The following is a 24,405-nucleotide window of genomic DNA, read 5'->3' as shown; positions in this document are numbered from 1 at the left end:
GATTGGAATGAGTGTAAAGGGTTGGGAAAAGGGAGGGGAAAGGAAGGAAGGCAAGCTGATAGGAGGAGGAATGATAAATAATGTAAACTTGGCTTTGAATATACCCACCATTTTGGGGGGCAATCAATTTAAGCTTCCCTTCAGTTTCGTATACAATCATGGGATTTTAGAGCTGGAAGAGCTCTTTGAGATAATCTACTCTCCTTTTATATTTAGGTAAACTAGAGGCCCCGAGAGAGGGAAGATGATGTACCTTAGGCCACTATTCCAGGTATTCTTCTGAAAGACAAAGTGGAATAGTGATCAAGAGTGTGGCCTTTGGAGACAGATTGTATGAATTGAAATCTCAGCTCTCCTGCTTACTAGCTGTGTGACCTTGGGCAAGTCACCTAACTGTTCTGTTCCTTGGTTTTCTTTATAAAATGGGTATAAAAGTAGTACCTACCTCATAGGGTGCTATAAGAATGAAAAGAGGTAATATATGTAAAGCATTTACAACAGCATCTGGTAGGCCTGATACCTGGTAACTGCCTTGAGTTAGCTGCTGCTGGGGCAGCTGCTGCTTTTGTTGTGATAATCCTACCATTCCAAGGCCAGTGATTTCCCCATACCAAATTGTCTCTCCATAGCCTTATGTGACTAAAGAAATAAACATAAAACCTCCTTGGGTCTCCTCTGAAGTCACCTTGGAGTTTATCTTGTTAGCAAGTAGAAAGTGGAAAACACAAGGGTAAACCACAGGTGGTGACATTTGAATTTATACTATGTGATCTATCTGAATGGATCTTCTGCAGTAGCAAAGATAATTGACTTCTTTGTTTTTTACTCTGTTACATTAGCAGCATGCGCTTACCTACATAATTGCTTTTTTTTTTTTAAACTTTGGGTTTATTTATTTATTTATGGCTGTGTTGGGTCTTCGTTTCTGTGCGAGGGCTTTCTCTAGTTGCAGCAAGTGGGGGCCACTCTTCATCGCGGTGCGCGGGCCTCTCATTATCACGGCCTCTCTTGTTGCGGAGCACAGGCTCCAGACGCGCAGGCTCAGTAATTGTGGCTCACGGGCCTAGTTGCTCCGCGGCATGTGGGATCTTCCCAGACCAGGGCTCGAACCCTTGTCCCCTGCATTGGCAGGCAGATTCTCAACCACTGCGCCACCAGGGAAGCCCCCACAATTGCTTTTTTTAAAAAAGTTTATCATTATCAAAATAATAGAGAAATAAAGAATTATTTTGATGTGAATTGCATTATATGTACCTTTGGTTTTTCTACGAGTTGATAATGTCATCATCATGTCTAAATGACATTGGCTTGTCAGTGGACCTCCAGGCACTGAATGAAAAAGTCAATTAAGCAGATGTGAGCCTATTCTTTACCTTAGAGTATTTAGAACAGCATCTTTTCAGAATTATTGTGCTTTCAAACTTTGTTACATTTAAAATATTAATCTCTTTCTTAATGTTTTACCACTTTTTTATTTTCAAAAGGTGAACTAGTTTTGAGTAACGTCAAGCTCTGCCTCTCAAGACCTTGGTAAATCTCACAGTTATATACTTTCACAGCTCTAGGCACACGATTATGTACGCCTCCGTATCATGTGTCTAAAGAGAGCTGGAGTATATCTTCTGCCATCTCTGTCCACTGACATAGATTTTAACATAAGAAATTGTGGTTGAGGGTCAGGGAACATGGAAAGATTATTTTCTCTTGGTTTTTACCAATTTGTGGTGTAAGATTGTTTCCAAGGGACACTCAATGATTATAGCTGTGAATAGCTGTGATTAGAACTTCAAGAATGGTTCAGAATGGCTATAGGAATCTCTCTCTCTCTCTCTCTCTCTCCCTCTCTCTTCTCATCTCATTTTCATGTTGCAAGTACACATACTGAGGGAAAGAAGAATGTCTAGATTTCCATACATAAAAATACAGGTGATTTTAACATGATAAATCATAGTAACCAAAACACAACGTTAGGCATTAGAAGTGAGATGTTTTTCATTTTTAAATTTAACTTGTCAGGTTTGAGTGGTGTAAATTTATAAGCAGCTGAGGCTTAAGAGAGAGCATTATTTTGGCCATACCTCTGCTATGTTAATCCCAAGCAGAGTGAACCAAAGATTTTACTGAAAGAGCAAGTGAGAGATCGGAAGTGTGCTTTAGAAAATAAAATAATATCTATTTATCTCCTTATTATAACATTTTATTAAGCATGTTATTGTTATTTTTAATTATAAGGTCCTTGATTGATATTTTTGCATTATCAATGACCTTATGTGGAAAATAGCTCTCCACCCCTGCTCAGTAAACTTTCAGTCTTTAATGAACAAAGAACTGTATGTGTTGGTTAAAATGAAGTGAAGTGAATTTTATTGATGCCTCCTTTTCTGGGTGAAAGTCCAATCTTCAGCTGCAACAATGCATCTTGGGAAGTCTGCTTTTGGTACGTTTCTCACTTTGCACTGTTTGTAGCTAAGTCAAGGCCTAAAATCCAGGCAACTGTTTACTTTCTGAAGCATATGCTATGGGAACCAAAGAAGAAAGAGATAAAATTGGCTTTAGATGCTCAATGGAATTTCAGTGGTTGTGGTGATGGTGTTGGTGATGAACAAATAAGCAGTCCTTTCCCAATATCTTCATCTTTGGTGCTCAAACATTACTTTGTCTTTTTTTTTGAGTCATTTCATTCTGCTTTGTAGTAGAGTTGTTTATTTATCACTTATATTACATAACAACTGTGAGTTCCTTGGGGGCAGAGACTATGGCCTATTCATTTCTATATTCTCTCTGGCCCCTCTTGTGAGTCTTGGCAATGGTTTATTCATTTCATTTAACAGGTGTTGATCAAATGTCTACTATATGCAAGGCACTGTGCTCATTTGGGGGATATAGGAATGAACAGAACAGATAAAAATATCTACCTTCATAGAGGTTGCATTTTAGAGGGGAGAGACAGGTGGCAGACAATAAACAAATAAAATATACAGTATATCATTTAGTGACAAGTGCTATGAAAGACAGGAAGGAGGATGAGAAATGACACTTTTCAGTGGTTTACAATGAGAGGTTGCAAAGGCCCTGAGGTGGAATTGTGCCTGGTATTTTTGGAAACAGCAAGAAGGCTAATACATCTAGAGTGCGTGAGATGGGGGAAATATCAGAGGATGAGTTTGGAGACGTTAGGGGAGGGAGAGGTGGACATTGTAGGGGTCCACCTAGGTCACTGTAAGGATTTCAGCTTTTATTTTAAAGGAAATAGGGTGCCATTGCTACTTTTGAGCCAAGAAGAGACATGATATGACTTAGATTTAAAAGCTTCATTCTGGCTGGAGCGTGGGGAACGTGCTATAAGGGATTGATGGTGTAAGCAGCGGATCAATTAGGAGGCTCTTGGAATAATCCTGGTGTGGTAGTGGGGAAGTGGAGAGACGTTGTTGGATTCTGGATATATTTCAAAGGTAACACCTACAGGATGAACTGATGGATTGCATGTGGGATGTGAAAGACAGGAATCAAGGATGACTTCAAGTAGTGTGGCCTGAGCAGACAGAAGAATGAAGTTGCCATTTACCAAGGTGGAGAAGACTATGAAAGGAGCAGTTTTGGGAAGGGAAGCAGTTTTGAACATAGTAAGTTTGAGATACCTTTTAAATATCCAACTAGAGACATTGAGTAAGCAGTTGGATATTCAAGTCTATGGCTCAGGGGAGGGACCTATGCTGGAGCTACAGATTGGGGGACTGTGAGTGTATAGTCAGTATGTGAAGCCATGAGATGGCATGAGCTTAGATTATTGTTGAATCGTCAGTATATATTCATTTATAATACTTTATCTGCTTTCTCTCCAAGGATGCTCAAGTCTGCTGTCAGTTCAACCAAGCTAGGTGTCTCCGTGGGCCACTTAATGGAATTTGTAGATTCAGGAGTTAAATAGTTTTTACTATGTATGTGCCTAGAGTAGTGCTAAGTGGTATGGGGGACATAAAGAGGAATAAGACTCAGAGTCTGCCTTCAAGGACCTGGTTAGGGAACTAAGACTTCAACTAGTGAAACTTTGCTCATACTGTGAAGCATTGTGTACCATTGAATGCATATCAGTCAATCGATAAGCTTTATTGAGTGATTTCAGTGTTCTTTTTGCTGTACATGCAATAGAAATTCCAAAAAGTGAGATACTGTACATGATAAAGGAGCCACTATCTAGATGCCTGATGATTTCTTTGACAATGCATATGGTGAAGAGCTGAAGAAAAATAAGGGAGTCATTGTCACTGCAAAATAAAATCATGGCATTATTTGGTTTCAAGCTAGGTTTCTTTAACATTGTATGAAAGGACCAAGTTGCAGAGTTGCAACAGCGGATGAAAATGATGATAAAATAATGCAGAGAATGAAAATAAGAACATTTGGACAGGACTTTAAACTTTTCAGAAGACTTTGACATCTCAGGTGGCGTTTGATCTTCTCAAACCACTCTGTGCTAAGTAAGGTGGATAATGCCTCTACGGGTCTTAAGAGCCTTAGTGGCTCCTAGCTCAGCATTCTGTGGGGAAGTGGGGTTCTTTCAGTGATTTATCATGAAGTGTTAAATCTCTGTTTCTAAACCCAATTTAGATCCTGCTGTTCCTACACCAGTATACTCACCAGAAGTGTTGTTTATATCCTCTCGGTACTATGAAGAACAAAAATTTACCACCACCTAACTCATTAAAAATGCTCTGCAAGCCTGAGGCGCAGAAGCCACAGTATGAACACATAGAGCTCAGTCCCCCTTAAGGACACTTTATTTCATGAGCCTCTCTAACTCAGAATCATTCTCTTCCTCAGAGCCCCTTTCTTAAATGCAATATTAAACCAGAGGCAAGTATGTGTTTTTTTCTGAATGTAGTTCTCTTATCAGTTTTCATTTCAGATGTAGGATGTGCTGGGTTAATATTTGTACTTCTGGCCACTTTCAAATCTTACAGTGTTTTTTTAATCTGACCACAGACTTTAACATTAAAAACATGCACACACCATAGAACAACGCTGTCCTTTATTTGCCTTCCAATACAAATATTTTTGAAGGCTGACTCTCTTTCACCTTGAGTATTTTCTAATACTACTACCTCCAGCTTAATCCTAACTGCTTGACAAGGTATGCGTGTAACACAGTGTTATTATTGCCTCCGGCTAGCTTCATGTCATCTAGTTTGTTTTTTGCTCCCCTCCTTTGACAGTATTATCAGGACCAATTGTGAATCGGCCAGATGCATTTTCTCGCAAAAGGACAAATCTGAGACGGCTTGTGTTTTTCCCTCTTTCTTTCAGGACTGCTTACATTAAAGGAGTTCCTTTTTTCATGAAACTGAGCTTGCTTAACCAGAGATGGAGCAAACAGACTGCAAACCCTATCAGCCTCTGTCAAAAGTCAAGCATGAAATGGACCTAGCTTATACTAGTTCTTCCGATGAGAGTGAAGATGGAAGAAAACCAAGACAGACATACAACTCCAGAGAAACTCTGCATGAGTATAACCAAGAGCTGAGGATGAATTACAATAGCCAGAGTAGGAAGAGGAAAGAAGTAGAGAAATCTACTCAAGGTATGTTTTTATTGGATTTTTATAGCTAATATTATTTCTCATTACGGAATGCTTGTATGCATAAACTTAAGTTTCAAAAACAAATTTGCTGATGTTAACTGGTTAATAATTCGCGCTACTTACATATGCTTAGAGAATCTGTTTCATATGCCAATCCAGCTGAGGTTGTCGGATTGTGCATGAACTTGGATGCAACAATCCTCTTATCAGAGCATTCAAAATTTGTCTAATCCTACAAATAGCCATTTACAGACTGAAGGATAAATAATTTATAGTAAGATGAAAAGTAAACAGCTAAGTGCTTTTCAAGCCATTGCCTATATGGGACAAAAGTCTCAAATAAATATTTGGCATCTAAAAGAGATTTAAAAAGGTTAGTGGGGACTACCAAGCAAAGGTCCAGAAAGTTTGTCCACAGAATGCTGAAACCTTGTGCAACACAGTCCTAAGGGAAGGTAAGAATTGGTTGGAACCCTTCCTACCACAGCCATAATGTGGGGCATATCCTTTGGACAGCCTTGGTTTTTCAATTATGGATTGACAAGACAGTATCTAATAAATAGAAAACAGGTAGATAGAAATATTATTTCCTTATTTCTTTTCAATTGATAGATACGTGGTATTAGACTATTTTAACTACACAGGGAAAAAAAAGATACTGACCTTGGCACAGGTTACTTTTTTTTAAAAAGAATAAGTCTGTGTTGAGATTTAAAAAAAATTAATTTGATTATCTAGATCAGTGGTTCTCAAAGCATGGACCCCGGACCAGCAGGAGCAGCATCACCCACAGACTTGTTAGCGATGCAAATTCTCGGGGACCACAGATCATGTAAAGTGTGGTTATTACAAATGAAAATTGCTGTATTCTAATTAGTATTGGAATCTTATGTTAGAAAAACTTTAGATGGAGCCAAAGATTTAAGATATTCATACCAACCTGTAGATATACACTAAATGTTTATATTAACTATGTTACTCATTTTTTAGCTCTTAACATACTTGCTAAAGGTCTTATATCTGTCTTTTCAAGTAATTCATTTTAATCTTCCCTATTTATTCAGCTAAAGGCTGAAACTTTGTTATGAGTAATTTTATTCTTCTGCGTAACTGGAAATTGGAAAATGTCTTCTTATGGGAATTTTTTGGGGGGTGTTCTATTATGCTTTAAGAAATGTGTAGTTACCATTCAAATATTTCTCTATAAGTTTGTCTTTACAAAATATGAACTTACAGTGGTGAGTTGTGCCTTATGGAATTGGAGTGTAGAGTAGTTGACCTAATAATGTGAATTTAAATAAGAATGTATTTCTGGTGACAGTTTGTTCTAAAAGTATAAGCAATTTTATATTAAGTCAATATAAAGAGTTAGCCAGCCTCAGATTTTGTCTCTCTGCATTGTGATCAAAATGAATTTTGAGACGAGAGAAGATTGTCTTTAAAGATGTCATCCTAATTTGCTTTTAATAACCTATTATTACTCAATAAGTTTATTTTTTAACATCTTTATTGGAATATAATTGCTTTACAATGTTGTGTTAGTTGCTGCTGTATAACAAAGTGAATCAACTATATGTATACATATATCCCCATTTCTCCTCCCTCTTGTGTCTCCCTCCCACCCTCCCTATCCCACCCCTCTAGGTGGTCACAAAGCACTGAGCTGATCTCCCTGTGCTATGTGGCTGCTTTCCACTAGCTATCTATTTGACATTTGGTAGTGTATATATGTCCATGCCACTCTCTCACTTTGTCCCAGCTTACCCTTCCCCCTCCCTGTGTCCTCAAGTCCATTCTCTACGTCTGCGTCTTTATTCCCATCCTGCCCCTAGGTTCGTCAGAACCATTTTTTTTTTTTTAGATTTCATATATATGTGTCAGCATACGGTATTTGTTTTTCTCTTTCTGACTTACTTCACTCTGTATGACAGACTCTAGGTCCATCCACCTCAATACAGGTAACTCAATTTCATTTCTTTTTATGGCTGAGTAATATTCCATTGTATATATGTGCCACATCTTCTTTATCCATTCATCTGTTGCTAGACACTTAGGTTGCTTCCATGTCCTGGCTATTGTAAATAGGGCTGCAATGAACATTGTGATACATGACTCTTTTTGAATTATGGTTTTCTCAGGGTATATGCCCAGTAGTGGGATTGCTGAGTCGTATGGTAGTTCTATTTTTACATTTTTAAGGAACCTCCACACTGTTCTCCATAGTGGCTGTATCAATTTACATTCCCACCAACAGTGCAAGAGTGTTCCCTTTTCTCCACACCCTCTCCAGCATTTATTGTTTATAGATATTTCGATGATGGCCATTCTGAGTGGCGTGAGGTGATACCTCATTGTACTTTTGATTTGCATTTCTCTAATGATTAATGATGTTGAGCATCCTTTCATGTATCTGTTGGCAATCTGTATATCTTCTTTGGAGAAATGTCTATTTAGGTCTTCTGCCCATTTTTGGATTGGGTTGTTTGTTTTTTTGATATTGAGCTGCATGAGCTGTTTGTAAATTTTGGAGATTAGTCCTTTGTCAGTTGCTTCATTTGCAAATATTTTCTCCCATTCTGAGGGTTGTCTTTTCATCGTGTTTATGGTTTCCTTTGGTGTGCAAAAGCTTTTAAGTTTCATTAGATCCCATTTGTATATTTTTGTTTTTATTTCCATTTCTCTAGGAGGTGGGTCAAAAAGGATCTTGCTGTGATTTATGTCATAGAGTGTTCTGCCTATGGTTTCCGCTAAGGGTTTTATAGTGTCTGGCCTTACATTTAGGTCTTTAATCAATTTTGAGTTTATTTTTGTGTATGGTGTTAGGGAGTGTTCTAATTTCATTCTTTTACATGTAGCTGTCCAGTTTTTCCCAGCACCACATATTGAAGAGGCTGTCTTTTCCTCATTGTATATTCTTGCCTCCTTTATCAAAGGTAATATGACCATAAGTGCGTGGGTTTATCTCTGGGCTTTCTATCCTGTTCCATGGATCTATATTTCTGTTTTTGTGCCAGTACCATACTGTCTTCATTACTGTAGCTTTGTAGTATAGTCTGAAATCAAGGAGCCTGATTCCTCCAGCTCCGTTTTTCTTTCTCAAGATTGCTTTGGCTATTTGGGGTCTTTTGTGTTTCCATACAAATTGTGAAATTTTTTCTTCTAGTTCTGTGAAAAATGCCATTGGTAGTTTGATAGGGATTGCACTGAATCTGTAGATTGCTTTGGGTAGTATAGTCATTTTCACAATATTGATTCTTCCAATCCAAGAACATAGTATATCTCTCCATCTGTTGGTATCATCTTTAATTTCTTTGATCAGTGTCTTATAGTTTTCTGCATACAGGTCTTTTGTCTCCTTAGATAGGTTTATTCCTAGGTATTTTATTCTTTTTGTTGCAATTGAAAATAGGAGTGTTTCCTTAATTTTTCTTTCAGCTTTTTCATCATTAGTGTATAGGAATACAAGAGATTTCTGTGCATTAATTCTGTATCCTGCGACTTTACCAAATCCATTGATTAGCTCTTACTAGCTTTCTGGTAGCATCTTTAGGATTCTCTATGTATAGTATCATGTCATCTGCAAACAGTGACAGTTTTACTTCTTCTTTTCTGATTTGGATTCCTTTTATTTCTTTTTCTTTTCTGATTGCTGTGGCTAAAACTTCCAAAACTATGTTGAATAATAGTGGTGAGAGTGGGCAACCTTGTCTTGTTCCTCATCTTAGTGGAAATGGTTTCAGTTTTTCACCATTGAGAACGATGTTGGCTGTGGGTTTGTCATATATGGCCTTTATTATGTTGAGGTGAGTTCCCTCTATGCCTACTTTCTGGAGGGTTTTTATCATAAATGGGTGTTGAATTTTGTCGAAAGCTTTTTCTGCATCTATTGAGATGACCATATGATTTTTATCCTTCCTTTTGGTAATATAGTTTATCACATTGATTGATTTGGATATATTGAAGAATCCTTGCATTCCTGGGATAAACCCCACTTGCTCATGGTGTATGATCCTTTTAATGTGCTGTTGGTTCTCTGGTTTTGGTATCATGGTGTTGGTGGCCTCATAGAATGAGTTTGGGAGTGTTCCTCCCTCTGCTATATTTTGGAAGAGTTTGAGAAGGATAGGTGTTAGCTCTTCTCTAAATGTTTGATAGAATTCGCCTGTGAAGCCATCTGGTCCTGGGCTTTTGTTTGTTGGAAGATTTTTAATCGCAGTTTCAATTTCAGTGCTTGTGATTGGTCTGTTTATATTTTCTATTTCTTCCTGGTCCAGTCTTGGAAGGCTGTACTTTTCTAAGAATTTGTCCATTTCTTCCAGGTTGTCCATTATATTGGCATATAGTTACTTGTACTAATCCCTCATGATCCTCTGTATTTCTGCAGTGTCAGTTGTTACATCTCCGTTTTCATTTCTAATTCTGTTGATTTGAGTCTTCTCCCTTTTTTCCTTGATGAGTCTGGCTAGTGGTTTATCGTCTTCTCAAAGAAACAGCTTTTAGTTTTATTGATCTTTGCTATTGTTTCCTTCATTTCTTTTTCATTTATTTCTGATCTGATCTTTATGATTTCTTTCCTTCTGCGAACTTTGGGGTTTTTTTGTTCTTCTTTCTCTAATTGCTTTAGGTGTAAGGTTAGGTTGTTTATTTGAGATTTTCTTGTTTCTTGAGGTAGGATTGTATTCCTGTAAACTTCCCTCTTAGAACTGCTTTTGCTGCATCCCATAGGTTTTGGGTCATTGTGTTTTCATTGTCATTTGTTTCTAGGTATTTTTTGATTTCCTCTTTGATTTCTTCAGTGATCTTTTGGTTATTTAGTAGCGTATTGTTTAGCCTCCATGTGTTTTTATTTTTTACAGTTTTTTTCCTGTAATTCACATCTAGTCTCATAACCTTGTGGTTGGAAAAGATACTTGATATGATTTCAATTTTCTTAAATTTACCAAGGCTTGATTTGTGACCCAAGATATGATCTATCCTGGAGAATGTTCCATGAGCACTTCAGAAGAAAGTGTATTCTGTTGTTTGTGGATGGAATGTCCTATAAATCTCAATTACGTCCAATTACTTGTTTAAAGTACCACTTAAAGCTTGTCTTTCCTTATTTATTTTCATTTTGGATGATCTGTCCATTGGTCAAAGTGGGGTGTTAAAGTCCCCTACTATGGTTGTGTTACTGTCGATTTCCCCTTTTATGGCTGTTAGCAGTTGCCTTATGTATTGAGGTGCTCCTATGTTGGGTGCAAAAATATTTACAATTGTTATATCTTCTTCTTGGATTGGTCCCTTGATCATTATGTAGTGTCCTTCTTTGTCTCTTGTAATAGTCTTTATTTTAAAGTCTATTTTGTCTGATATGAGAATTGCTACTCCAGCTTTCTTTTGATTTCCATTTGCATGGAATATCTTTTTCCATGCCCTCACTTTCAGTTTGTATGTGTCCCTAGGTCTGAAGTGGGTCTCTTATAGACAGCATATATATGGGTGTTGTTTCTGTATCCATTCAGCCAGTCTATGTCTTTTGGTTGGAGCATTTAATCCATTTACATCTAAGGTAGTTATCGACATGTATGTTCCTATTACCATTGTCTTAATTGTTTTGGGTTTGTTATTGTAGGTCTTTTCCTTCTCTTGTGTTTCCTGCGTAGAGAAATTCGTTTAGCATTCGCTGTAAAGGTGGTTTAGTGGTGCTGAATTCTCTTAGCTTTTGCTTGTCTGTAAAGGTTTTAATTTTTCAATCAAATCTGAATGAGATTCTTGCTGGGTATAGTAATCTTAGTTGTAGGTTTTTCCCTTTCATCACTTTAAATATGTCCTGCCACTCCCTTCTGGCTTGCAGAGTTTCTGCTGAAAGATCAGCTGTTAACCCTATGGGGATTCCCTTGTATGTTATTTGTTGTTTTTCCCTTGCTGCTTTTAATATTTTTTCTTTGTATTTAATTTTTGATAGTTTGATTAATATTTGTCTTGGCATGTTTCTCCTTGTATTTATCCTGTATGGGACTCTCTGTACTTCCTGGACTTGATTGACTATTTCCTTTCCCATATTAGGGAAGTTTTCAACTATAATCTCTTCCAATATTTTCTCAGTCCCTTTCTTTTTCTCTTCTTCTTCTTCTGGGGCCCGTACAATTCGAATGTTGGTTTATTTAATGTTGCCCCAGAGGTCTCTGAGACACCCCTCAATTCTTTTCATTCTTTGTTCCTTTTTCTGTTCTGTGGTAGTTATTTTCACTGTTTTATCTTCCAGGTCATTTATCCGTTCTTCTGCCTTAGTTATTCTGCTATTGATTCCTTCTAGAGAATTTTTAATTTCGTTTATTGTGTTGTTCATCATTGTTTGTTTGCTCTTTAGTTCTTCTAGGTCCTTGTTAAACGTTTCTTTTATTTTCTCCATTCTATTTACAAGATTTTGATATCTTTACTGTCATTACTCTGAATTCTTTTTCAGGTAGACTGCCTGTTTCTTCTTCATTTGTTTGGTCTGGTGGGTTTTTATTTTGCTCCTTCATCTGCTGTGTATTCCTCTGTCTTTTCATTTTGCTTAACTTACTGTGTTTGGGGGTCTCCTTTTCACAGGCTGCAGGTTCGTAGTTCCCATAGTTTTTGATGTCTGCCCCCAGTGGGTAAGTTTGGTTCAGTGAGTTGTGTAGCCTTCCTGGTAGAGGGCACTGGTGCCTGTGTTCTGGTGGATGAGGCTGGATCTTGTCTTTCTGGTGGGCAGGACCGCTTCCGGTGGTGTGTTATGAGGTGTCTGTGACCTTAGTATGATTTTAGGCAGCCTCTCTGCTAATGGGTGGGGTTGTGTTCCTGTCTTGCTAGTTGTTTGGCATGGGGTGTCCAGCACTGGTGCTTGTTGGTCGTTGAGTGGAGCTGGGTCTTAGCGTTGAGACAGAGATCTTTGGGAGAGCTCTTGCTGACTGATATTACATGGGGCCAGGAAGTCTCTTGTGGTCCAGTGTCCTGAACTCAGCTCTCCCACCTCAGAGGCTCAGGCCTGGCACCTGGCTGGAGCACCAAGACCCTGTCAGCCACATGGCTCAGAAGACAACGGAGAAAAGAAAAGAAAGAAAGAAAAAAATAAAAAAAAATAAAATAAAATAATTAAAATTAAAAACATTATTAAAATTTTAAAAAAGTTTAAAAAGTAATAAAAAAAAGAGAGCAACCAAACGAATAATCAAATCCACCAATGATAACAAGCGCTAAAAACTATACTAAGATAGACAAAAAAATCAGAAACTAGTCAGTCGCATACAGCTAACCCCACGTCTACAGTTGCTCCCAAAATCCACCGCCTCAGTTTTGGGATGATTCGTTGTCTATTCAGGTATTCCACAGATGCAGGGTACATCAAGTTGATTGTGGAGATTTAATCTGCTGCTCCTGAGGCTGCTGGGAGAGATTTCCCTTTCTCTTCTTTGTTCACACAGCTCCTGGGGTTCAGCTTTGGATTTGGCCCCACCTCTGCATGTAAGTTGCCCTCTGGGGTCTGTTCTTCTCCCAGCCAGGAGGGGGTTAAAGGAGCGGCTGATTCAGGGGCTCTGGCTCACTCAGGCTGGGGGGAGGGAGGGGTATGGAATGCGGGGCGAGCCTGCGGCAGCAGAGGCCAGTGTGACTTTGCAACAGCCTGAGGCGTGCCGTGTGTTCTCTCAGGGAAGTCGTCCCTGGATCACGGGACCGTGGCAGTGGCGGGCTGCACAAGCTCCTGGGAGGGCAGGTGTGGATAGTGACCTGTGCTTGCACACAGGCTTCTTGGTGGCTACAGCAGCAGCCTTAGCATTTCATGCCCGTCTCTGGTGCCCGTGCTGATAGCCACGGCTTGCGCCCATCTCTGGATCTTGTTTAGGTGGTGCTCTGAATCCCCTCTCCTCGTGCACCTCTTGCCTCTTAGGCAGGTCCAGACTTTTTCCTGGACTCCCTCCCAGCTAGCTGTGGCGCACTAGCCCCCTTCAGGCTGTGTTCACACAGCCAACCCCAGTCCTCTCCCTGGGATCTGATCTCCGAAGTCTGAGCCTAAGCTCCCAACCTTCACCTGCCCCAGCGGGTGAGCAGACAAGCCTCTTAGGCTGGTGAGTGCTGGTCGGCACTGATCCTCTGTGTGGGAATCTCTCCGGTTTGCCCTCCACACCTCTGTTGCTGTGCTCTCCTCTGTGGCTCTGAAGCTTCCCCCCTGCCTGCCCCCCATCTCCGCCAGTGTAGGGGCTTCCTAGTGTGTGGAAACTTTTCCTCCTTCACAACTCCCTCCCAGAGGTGCAGGTCCCATCCCTATTCTTTTGTCTGTTTTTTCTTTTTTCTTTTGCCCTACCCAAGTACGTGGGGAGTTTCTTGCCTTTTGGGAAGTTTGAGGTCTTCTGCCAGCGCTCGGTAGGTGTTCTGTAGGAGTTGTTCCACATGTAGATGTATTTTTGATGTATTTGTTGGGAGGAAGGTGATCTCCACATCTTACTCCTCCGCCATCTTGAAGTGCTCTCTACTCATTAAGTTTTTATTTAGCACTTGCTGTGTGTCAGGCCTCAAGTCAGATGCTGGGGATGGAGATGACCATGATAGTTTCTGCTTGTAGGAAACTCATAATGTGATGGAGAAAATAGACATCCAACAAATCATTACAATTAAATGTAGTAAGTACTTTTACAGATAAAGTGCTATGGAAGTACATGGGTGAGTCAGGGTCCATAGAAAGGTGATATTTGATCAAGGTCTTAACATTTGAATAAGAGTTTACTAGGAAAAGGACATTCCAAGAGGGTAGATTAGCAGGTGCAAGAGCATAAAACTGTGAAAAGGCCTAGCATGATGAAAATTTCAATATGAAAAGCGTGAGGTGCATTGGCGCCAGATGACAAAAAGTCTTGCATGCCCAATTTAGGAGTTCCTTTTTTTCTTTACACTTTTTTTTTTAAAAAAGCTTTTAAGTGATAGAGAATTTCACAATGAATTATAATTTTTAGGATGAGAATTGTAGAAGCGAATTGTAGATGTGTAAGCAGCAGTATAGAAGATTGATTGCAATTGGGGAAAATTGGGTGCAGGGAGACAATCTATGAAGACACTGAATTAGCCCAGGCTAAGAATGGTGATGAACGTCTAAGCTCTGGCTGTATCAGTAGAGGTGAAGAAACATATTCAAGAGGTATTAGTGTGGTAGAATTGATAAGACTTAGTAATTGATTACTTGTCGAGGTTGAAAGAGATAACAGAGTCAAGGATGACTCTAAATTTCAAGGTTGGAAAACTGGGAGGATGGTGATCCATTTACCAAGAGAAGTAAAATAGGAGTGGGTTTGGAAGGGAAGAGAATGAGTTTCTTTCTGAACATGTTAAGTTTAAGTTGCTTGGGTGACATCCAGGTGGATTTTCCTGTCAAGCAGTTGTTAATGTGTGCCTAGAGTTCAGGAAAGATCTGGACTGTTGATATAAGTAGATTTGAATTCACAGGTTTCTTATAGTAGGAGATGCCTGGGGATGGATGAGATTACCCAGGGAGAATGTGTAGAGTGAGACCTGAAAAAAATCAAGGACAAAAACCTGATTCTATCTTCCATGAACTGAAATAAACATGTTTTCAACCTATTTAAATTTTTAACTAGCACCATCCTTTGCTATATTGACTTATATATACTTATGAAGTATAAAGATCCAGGAGGTGACGGTCTAGAAACTTAGGATCTTCTTGCCACTGACTTCATGATCTTTAGAGACACCTAGGAGGGAAAATATGTGCCTCTTTGGGGGAGAAATGAATTAACCTACATTAGGCAACATGGTGGGCCCCGTGAGCATCTTTTTCTGTGACGTCTGGAAACCTCTTTGTTGTTCTAGTCCATATATTGCTACCTACGTGTTAAAAATATGTTGTTGATTTTCACAAATGTTTGGTAGCATCTTGCATCAACCTAGCTAAAGGTGAGCCTGACATTATTTTTAAGGAATAAAATTCTCAGAAAATCACTGAGTTTTAAGATAGGAAGGAAGAAAGGTAACATAGTGTTGATTGGGCACCTGCTATAGTGCCAGACACTGTGCTAGATGCCTTTTAAGCTCACCAGCTGTGCAGCCTTAAGCAAGTTACTTCAGCCCTCTGAGCCTGTAAAGTTCACTGCAAAGTTGACTTCATCATCATCGTCATCAACACCATAATCACAATAATAAAAATAAAAGTAGTAATAATAATAAAAAAAAAAAAACTTGAAGAGTACCTGCTCTGTTCCAGGGCTCTGCTAGATGCTTAAATTTACTCCTCATGCATGCCTTATGAGATATGAGAGGTTATCTCCAGTTTACCAATGAGGTAACTGAAGCTTGGAGAGAAATACTTTGCCAGTTTCTGCAGCTAAGAAGTAGTAAGAGTTGGGTTTGGAAATCAAGTCTGTGACTCTCATATGTACATCATGAGGCTGTGATATGGATTAATTGTGATCATAAGTGTGAAAGTTTTTAGGGACTCAGTAATTGTTAGTTTCCCTTCATTTCCTTCCCTAAAAGCCTTGTCAGCCTCTTTGTGTTCCGATGACCAAGGGTTTACAAGGAGGTTTAAAAAGGCTTTCTGTTCTGATTTTCTTTAGTAAAGGGTAGATGATATGCTATGTAATTTATAATGAAATATTCCTGAGTCTGTTTGTTGTTTTCCACTTTTTAGGGAAGTTACTGTGTCATTCAATTCAGGGCTTGTTGGGGGGAAATATTAATAAGAGGAAATACTTGATCCCATTTGAAAGTATCTTCATATTCTTATCTTTGTTTGCCAAGAAAGCAGAACCCCCCCCTCTGCCATGTACACAGAGTGCTGGATTTTAAAACTGGTTTTCTTATTTTCCAAAAGCTTTTGAATTAAGAGATGGACACTAATCTAATATTATTCACAATTCTTTGCTAATAGGATGAATGAGCCTTAGGCAAGCTTACTTTATATGATTTTTGGTAGGTCTAATAGCAGGGGTACATTTCCTGGAGGCACACAGGCTAGCAACTGTTCCCAAGCAGCCTCACTTCCAAGGGAGGCATCAGTTAACTAAGAAATTAGTATAAAACAAATGAAAAAAAATATGGATATATAAATCAAGGATAATAATTTTAGTTATGAGAATTGCCCTATAATTTTTATAACAGGTAAGATTAGTTTTGAATATAGCCATTTTACTGAAAAGTAATTATGAATGAAAGTCACCCATGCATAAAAAAAAAGGTATAGGGCGGACCTATTACAAATCCCAGAAGATCGTAGACTCCTGAGATACTGCAGCTGACACAGACATTTCATTTCTCCCTTCTTAACCTCTCTTTTGTGGCTTCTCTTTCTCCTAATACGGTTTTTGTTTGTTTGGTTGTTTTCTGCTTTCTGTATTACAACCTAAACCTAAATCTCACATTATCGCCATCTGGTGGAAAAAAACTAAAACTGCCAATCTGTATTTACCAAGATTACATGGGAGCAAAGCTTATCTGTCACCCATCTATCCATCCATCCATTTTTTCAGTTACTCATTTATGCATCAAACATTCATCTAGTGTCAACTGTTCCAGGTACTTTGTTAGGTGAATGCAGTTCATCTTGAAATAAATGGGCACAAGTGACTATTATTTTCCTCTTAATTGCCCCTGGCTAATAAGCCACTTCATCCCACAGCAGAAGCTGCTCAAACAGTATTGCCACTTGTGGGTTCAAGGTGTAGACAGAAGCCCAGATTTGAAAAGCACATTTCTTGACTCTTATTTCAAGCACTTAGCAGTAGTATAAACTCTTGTTGGCCTATGTCTAAACAGTTTGGATAACAGTTCCTACAGAAATCTTGAAAGAACTCAACCTCAGAATCTGTATTTACGTGGTAAATATCACAGATGGCAGGTGTAATATAATGTAGCAAGGCCTATGAAATGAAAATTTCAACAGCATTTGATTACCTGTGATGAATTTTCTGCTGTAAGTATGTTATGCTTCTAGTTGTCACAAGTTTCTAGCATAAAAATCTATAATGACTGCCCAAAAAATTAAACTCTAAGAGAAAAGTTATTTAGCAACACCTCCAATTTGCTCACGTCTTTCAGCCAGTATAATTTGTTCATGAAAACTTAATCAATAAACAATTATTTATATAGCATCTGAAACTGGTATGGGATATCAACGGCACTTGTGCCACTGCTCTCTCTACCTGTCCCATGGCAGACATCCCTGATCAAACAGTGGTGCTCTTTCTTGTTGAGCCCAACTGCAGCCTCACATCCTTATCAACACAGCATTCCATGCAAACATTGTCCGTCAATTAGAGTTGGCAAGAGAGATGAAACCTATTTCCTATCTGTGGTCTGCTTATCTGTGCCAAGTTCTGTGTTAAACTCTGAAGATATAGATGAATAAGAAGCAATCTTTGCCCTCAAAGAATTCAGAGTACGTTGAGGAAGGCAGGTATAAACCAGCTACAGTGCTGCAGTATGATTGATGTTGCAATAGTGGTGTAGGTAAAGTACTATGAGAGTCTAGAAGCTAGAAACATGTACTCTCTTTGGGGAATGATAACGATGATTATAAGTGAAATATCTAACATTCATTAAGCACTAGGCATTGAGTAAGGCACTTTAGATGGATTATGTTATTTAATCTTCCCCATATGCTATGAGGTTGGGATCATTATTATCCCCATTGTAAAGATGAGTAAAGTGAGGCACAAAGATGCTAAATAACTTGCCCAATATTACAGAGGTAGTAAGTAATAGGACTGGGGTTGGAACCCAGGCAGTCTGACATTAGATCCAACTGCTGTATGCAGAGATAGCTCCAAATTCAGATCTTAAGTTCAAGGAAATGGTGTCACTGTGTGTGTGTGTGTGTGTGTGTGTAATCATCTAGAAATAGATGGTTCCTGAAGTAGTGAGAGTAGAAAAAATCATCCAGTGAGAATATGTACAGTCAGAAATAAAGAGAACCAAATATAATACCCTGAGAAACCTCTGAATTTAAAGTAGTGGGCAGAAGAAAAGAGTTGGTCTTGAGATGTCAGAGAAGAATCAAGGGGAAGGGGTATCACATAAGCTAAGGGAAGAGGCTTTCCAGTGGGAAGATGTGACTAAATAGTCAAACACTTCAACAAATGGAATGAAAATTGAGAAAAAGCAATAAAACAGGCAATTAGAAGGTCATTTCTGACTTTAGACCAGAGATTCTCTACCTTGGTTGGACATTAAAATTACGTAGGGAGTTTTACAAATCCCAGGGCCAACACTGCTCCTCAGACCAATTAAATCAGAATTTTCAGTGGTGGGACCCAGGCATTAAAAAAATCTCCTCAGGGAATTCCAATGTGCATCCAGGTGAGGATCCACTGCCTTAGAGTAAACAGTTTCAGTAATCTTAGAGAAAGACGCCAAATCCAAGGATTTGAAGAGGAGTACAACTGAATATAATGACTGGAATAAGGCTCTACTGGAGAATGTTTCGGAATCTCAGGTGGAAGGAAAGGCTTTGAAAGGGTTCATTGCTTCCTCTAAGACAGGAAGTAAATTCCAAAACGGAGTGGCAAGCGTTGAAGTTCGAGTCTTGGATAAAGGAGGGGAAGGTTGTCTGCTGAAAGTGTGCATCAAGTCAAGAGCTGCAGATGAGTGATGAGGGAGGTTTCTGACCTGGCCAAGATGGAGTGTACATACATATCTGCAGCTCAGGTGAGGCAGGATGGAAGATGGAGATGTGGGAATATTAATGACAATAAATATTATTGACCACTATGTGTCAAGTAGTCTGCTGAGTGGGTTCACATATCGCTTGTATTTAGTCCTTGTCATAACCCTATGATGTAGTGATAATCGTCATGACCCCTATTTTATAGAAGTACATAGCTTGAGTAAATAGCAGAGCCAAAAAGTAAATTCATGACTGATGTTCTTTCCACTACACTATTAGGTGCAGCCCTAGTACATGATGTCCGCACTGTGCTCCATGCTTTAAGTATTTGTTCTCATTTGAAAAAATGGTTTCCAAACAGTATTGAGTGCCGAACTGAAGTTGGAAATTCTTTATTTTGGGGGGTGCCACTTTGTAACAGATTTAAAGGAGATAGGGTATTTACTTTATGTGTTAAAGTTTCTTCTTCTAATGAAAAGGGAACTCCAGACTCTCCTGCATATTGTTACCGGTGATCTTTGTAAAAACACAAATCAGATCACACCATTCTTCTGAAAATCCTTCAGCATATCCCAATGCCCAGAGAAGTGGTTCTTCACAGCAGGGGGTGGGGGGGGCGCACTACTAAATGCTTTGAGAGTCTAATCAAAGCTCTGTATCTTCTTTGCAGAAAAAAATGCACACACACACAATATCTGCCATGTATTTCAAGGGTTTCAGGAAGCTTGAAGTCATTCTACATCCATGGACCATGGGTTAAGATTCTCTGCTAAGGGAATTTCATGTTCCCTGAGTTAATGCAACTTAGATCTTTCACGATCTAGTACTAAAAGTAGAAGCTACAAGGAGAAGCTGTTGGGGGTGGAAGGCTCAGCCCCTGAATTTCACCTTCCCTTGGCATTCAGTCACCTTGATTTATTATGTTCATCATCAGCTAGGAAGTTTTCTACCCAGTGCTAAATCCACAGATGGTCTGCATTTTGTTTCTGACAAGGGAGACAATATTTCCTTATATAGACATTTATATAACACACCCCTACATACAAATGATTTTAAGTTAGGCTGATGTGTGCAAAAATATATATTGCACAGGTAAGTTTGGAAGCCGACTTTGGAGAAGGGAAGAGAACCAAATAGGTGGAAAATTGGAGGAAGGATATTTACAGTGATGCACTATAGAAGTTGTACCTTCACGCAACCTTCAGGAAGTCCTCATTTCTGTAAAACTCCCCTTTGCTCTTCATCATTTAGCCACGAGTATAGGTAGCCACAGTCAGTCACAATTCGTCGCTTCCTAGATACCAAGTCATTATCAAATGGGAGGTTCACCTAGTAGGGCTAAATTTCATGGAAGTAATTCTCTATACAGATTCTTAAACTAACTTTATAAAACAATACACAGTTACCACTAATTATAGACATATTACACAGTGTGGTTTTACCTTTGACCATCTCTCTTGTTGATGGACACTCTTTATCCAGGAATAGCTAGGTCAGTTTCCCAATTCTTCAGCCTTGCTGCTTCTGAGGCTACATGGCCTTTTGCTCTCAGTCTGAAAATATCTCATCTCTGCACACTCATCCATTCAACTGCCTATCCCTGAGCCCACTTTGCTTAATACTTTGTTTAACCCTTTAATGCTTCTTTCTCAATCTAGATTAAAACCTACACCACAGTATGGAGAATAATTCTGGTGTTTTCTTCTTAAATAACTCTTTACTCAGTGGAATTATGTATTTTCCTTTAAGGATCTACATGATTTCAGAAGGAAAAGACTGGCTCCCTGGCTGAGTGTCACAGAAATGACTATGCCCTGGGAAACAAAGCAACTGTCCTCTTTTTAGGTGCATAATTTGGTTCCTCTTTTTGAACTGCTTCAGCTACAGGGCAGGCTCAAAGGGGATATATACCCTGGGGTTGTGAAGACTGGGGAAAAAAAGCTTTGTTCTTTTCCTTTTAACTCTTTAGGGCCCATTTATTATATGGTTAACACAAAGGCCGGACAAGGGTAAGTCAGATCATTTGAATGACAAACATGATAGATAACATGGCTGAAGCAGAGAGACTATTGAAGATTGATGAAAAAGGGAGGTTGGTGAAACATAGAAGAAAGCAGTTGCTAAACCTAAAAAGTGAAGTGAAGGGGCATGGATTTGTTTCAATACATAACAGGGAAGCTGTGGCATCTTGAAGGATTCATAGAGTTGATTGAGACTATATCCATGTTACATGTTGATTCTCTTTTATTACAAAGATTTGAACAAGATTTCAGAATTGGCATTTGAAAATGTAGCTTTATATTTCTGTGAACAGCAAAAAACAGTTTTAAATATCTGCAAAGGAATGACTGTGAGGTATGCCAACATGTCCTGTCAGGAAATCGCCCTGTCAGAAAACTGTTATTCTGCTTTTTTGGTCATCTGTGATGCAGAACTAGCTCCATATACAAATAAGTTCTATTTATTATCTTCAGCACTTTTCTTTCTCATTATAATTCTGAAAGGGTCTAGAGGTGACAGAAGATAAATCTTGAATCTTCTGGAACCTTGGAAATATTCTCATTTGAAGCCTTTATACTAAAAGCTGAGGATTCTGCTGTCCCGTCAGTATAAACTGAACCATATGCACTGCTATTTTGGTGCCAGTCATTCCTGTAACACATGAAGTATTTAATTTTATTACTCTTGAGTCTTTAACTGTTTGGGCAAATGACCGTTTGTGTCTTTTATGTCATGTAAGAAGAAGTTAGAAATGAGCTCAAAGGCAAAAAAAAAAAAAAAAGAAATTAATAAGGACACGCCCAAACCTTTCATAGAATTTAAAGGTTTAAGGTAAGATTCATTTCTCTACCTTCAACTAAGACATTTACAAGGCTTCGCTACTAAAGTCCAATTATGTCTCCTCATTAATGGTTCAAGTCTAGAGTTTCAAGAACACTTTAAAAAATTATCACATTGACATACAAGTAGGCTGAATGCTAATGTGTCTGAAATTAATCAATAAATATGGTCCAAAACCACCTTCACTAATTGGAAAAAAAGTAATCTGTGGTATTGAAAAATGAGAGAGTCACAGGAAATGCAGAATTTTATTGTACATTTTCTATGTATAAATACACATATTTATATCATATGTTTTGTGATCATCATTTATATGTATGTAACAATTTATAGTTTTATATTTATATAATTTGTATATGTAACTTAAAGAAACAGTGAGGTAGATTAATTTTTAATGGAACGGCTCTCTGATTTTTTTCCTGTTGATTGCATTTTCTTAAGCAAGACATACTTGTATATAATAATGGAGAGGCAAAACAGAAGAGAAGCTATATGAAGTAGCATCTAAAATTCGTACATGGATACATGCCTCCTGTTTTTCCCATAGTTTCCCACTCCAAATGCCCTAAGCTCCAAGTACGCTCAGCAAGTGTTAGTGGCTGGCAAACTATGTGTTTCTCAATTGTTCCTCTCAAACTACCTCTTATATAGATGGCAATAAAGCTGATTTCTGCTACATCCTAACTGTAACACACTGCCAAGTGCATCAGTCAGCATGCTGTTTCCAAGCTACACTGTGATTGGCAGGGCCAGTATATATGGTCAATGGGCTATGCAACCTGTCTGATCTATTTGACTTACAATTGGGCTGGCTATGCCATCTTTCTGCCACCATGCTTTTGGAATTAACTTTAGAGCCTAGAACAGTATTTGGCACATAATAGGTGTTTGATGAATATTTATTGAACAAATGAATTCATTAAATGTATCGCACTTAGTATTCTCTTCTGGTAAATTAAATTTGTAAGAGGCTCAAATTTGAATTTTGGCCACCTTGATTGCTATATATCTTTTTTACTTTTCATAGAAGAGTATGTGATAGTTTTAGGGTATGATGCTTTGTCTGAATGGTTTGTAGTCTTTGCCATACCATAAATAACAAGTTTAGATAAAATTGAAATATAAGTTCAAAACCTTTTGCAGTTAACAACAGTTAGCGTAAAATTCATTGACAAAAAGCTTTCTAAAATGTGTGAGTCTTCTTTTTCCCATGCCTTAGTTTGTAGAGTTGGATTTGGATGTGGGATTGGTTTAAGTGACTTTCTGTGTATGAGGAGGGGGTTATTCTGATCAGTTACTTCCAGTTTTATTGTACTAGGCTATAGATGTAGAAGCCAATGAAGAATGACCTCAGTGTAGAAATATAGAAACAAAGCTCGGAGGTGGCTTTGTATTGTTCACATTTATCTCATTCTTATCAATGCCAGCTGCCAGTGATGAGTGGAAAGGGAGATAATTCCAATTAAATGAGACTCCCTATTATTTAGACTTTTAATCGTGGTTATACTGTACTAATAAGATGATCTAAAAGGTCTATTTGCAATTCTTATTTGCACATACTTAAATATTGTAGGGTTGAGATGTACATTTCAGTATAAAATTTGGAGCCCACGTTTTTAGGGTTCTGCCTTCCTAAGAACACTGTGGAGGGCTGTTGTCCTGGATTTGTAATCTTATGTGATGTCCAGATTCAACAAGAGTGCCATCAGAAAGTTACCTTTTCAACAAACTAAACAAACTTCAACAAACTAAACAAACTCTCATGAGTCATTCTCTTGGTCAAACACTTGAACTTCTGCTAAAATAAAGCTTAAAAAAATAGAAGCTATAAAAAGGAACCCAATTAAGCAGTTTTTATTACTCAGGTTCTGAACCAAAGTTCAAAGCACTTAAAATTGAATCACAAGGCTGCCAAAGACCTTCAGAGAACATGCCTTCAGGCAGGAACACACTAAACCTACCCCTCTAAGAGTTTTGTGAAATTTGGTTCTATTTCAGTTGTATCACCAAGCTTTGGTGATAGTGGGGTGTGTTGATTTTTCCCTCCCTATGTAAGTGTAGCAATTCTAATTATTCATTCTTTATACCCTAAGTCTCACCAGAGTTCAACGCAGTAATCATTGTTTTCCAGAGGAAGCATTCAATAAGTATTTGTTGATTATTGATTTTGAAGGCATCAAGGAATTTGTACCATTTTCTAGTGTTTGACAATGTTTATTGCTGAGCGTATTTTACCAGAATTCCACAGGTAGAACTTTAAGCCCCTTTTCCCTTGTCCCATCCTTGGAGATTATGGATTAAAACCAGACATTATTAACCAGTAACTGGGCATTTTTTATAGTGCAATATTTTGCACATAGTGAGCCAGGACTTG

The 24,405-nt window shown here is 38.4% G+C and overlaps 1 protein-coding gene across 3 annotated transcripts in view; it reads left to right on the top strand.

The window, feature by feature from the left end:
• The first annotated feature begins 5,361 nt into the window (after nt 1–5,361).
• Nucleotides 5,362–24,405, top strand: part of TENM1 (teneurin transmembrane protein 1) — a 563,665-nt gene continuing 544,621 nt past the window's right edge. For all 3 annotated transcript variants that reach the window (XM_061179128.1, XM_061179127.1, XM_061179126.1), the window contains exon 1: nt 5,362–5,578. In XM_061179128.1, coding sequence (XP_061035111.1) covers nt 5,362–5,578 — 217 coding nt within the window. The remainder of the gene's footprint in view (nt 5,579–24,405) is intronic.

Source organism: Eubalaena glacialis, chromosome X (assembly GCF_028564815.1).
Source record: "Eubalaena glacialis isolate mEubGla1 chromosome X, mEubGla1.1.hap2.+ XY, whole genome shotgun sequence".
Classification (NCBI taxonomy): Eukaryota; Metazoa; Chordata; class Mammalia; order Artiodactyla; family Balaenidae; genus Eubalaena; species Eubalaena glacialis.
Note: the sequence above shows the minus strand (reverse complement) of the source record. Positions and strands in the feature narration are given on the sequence as shown.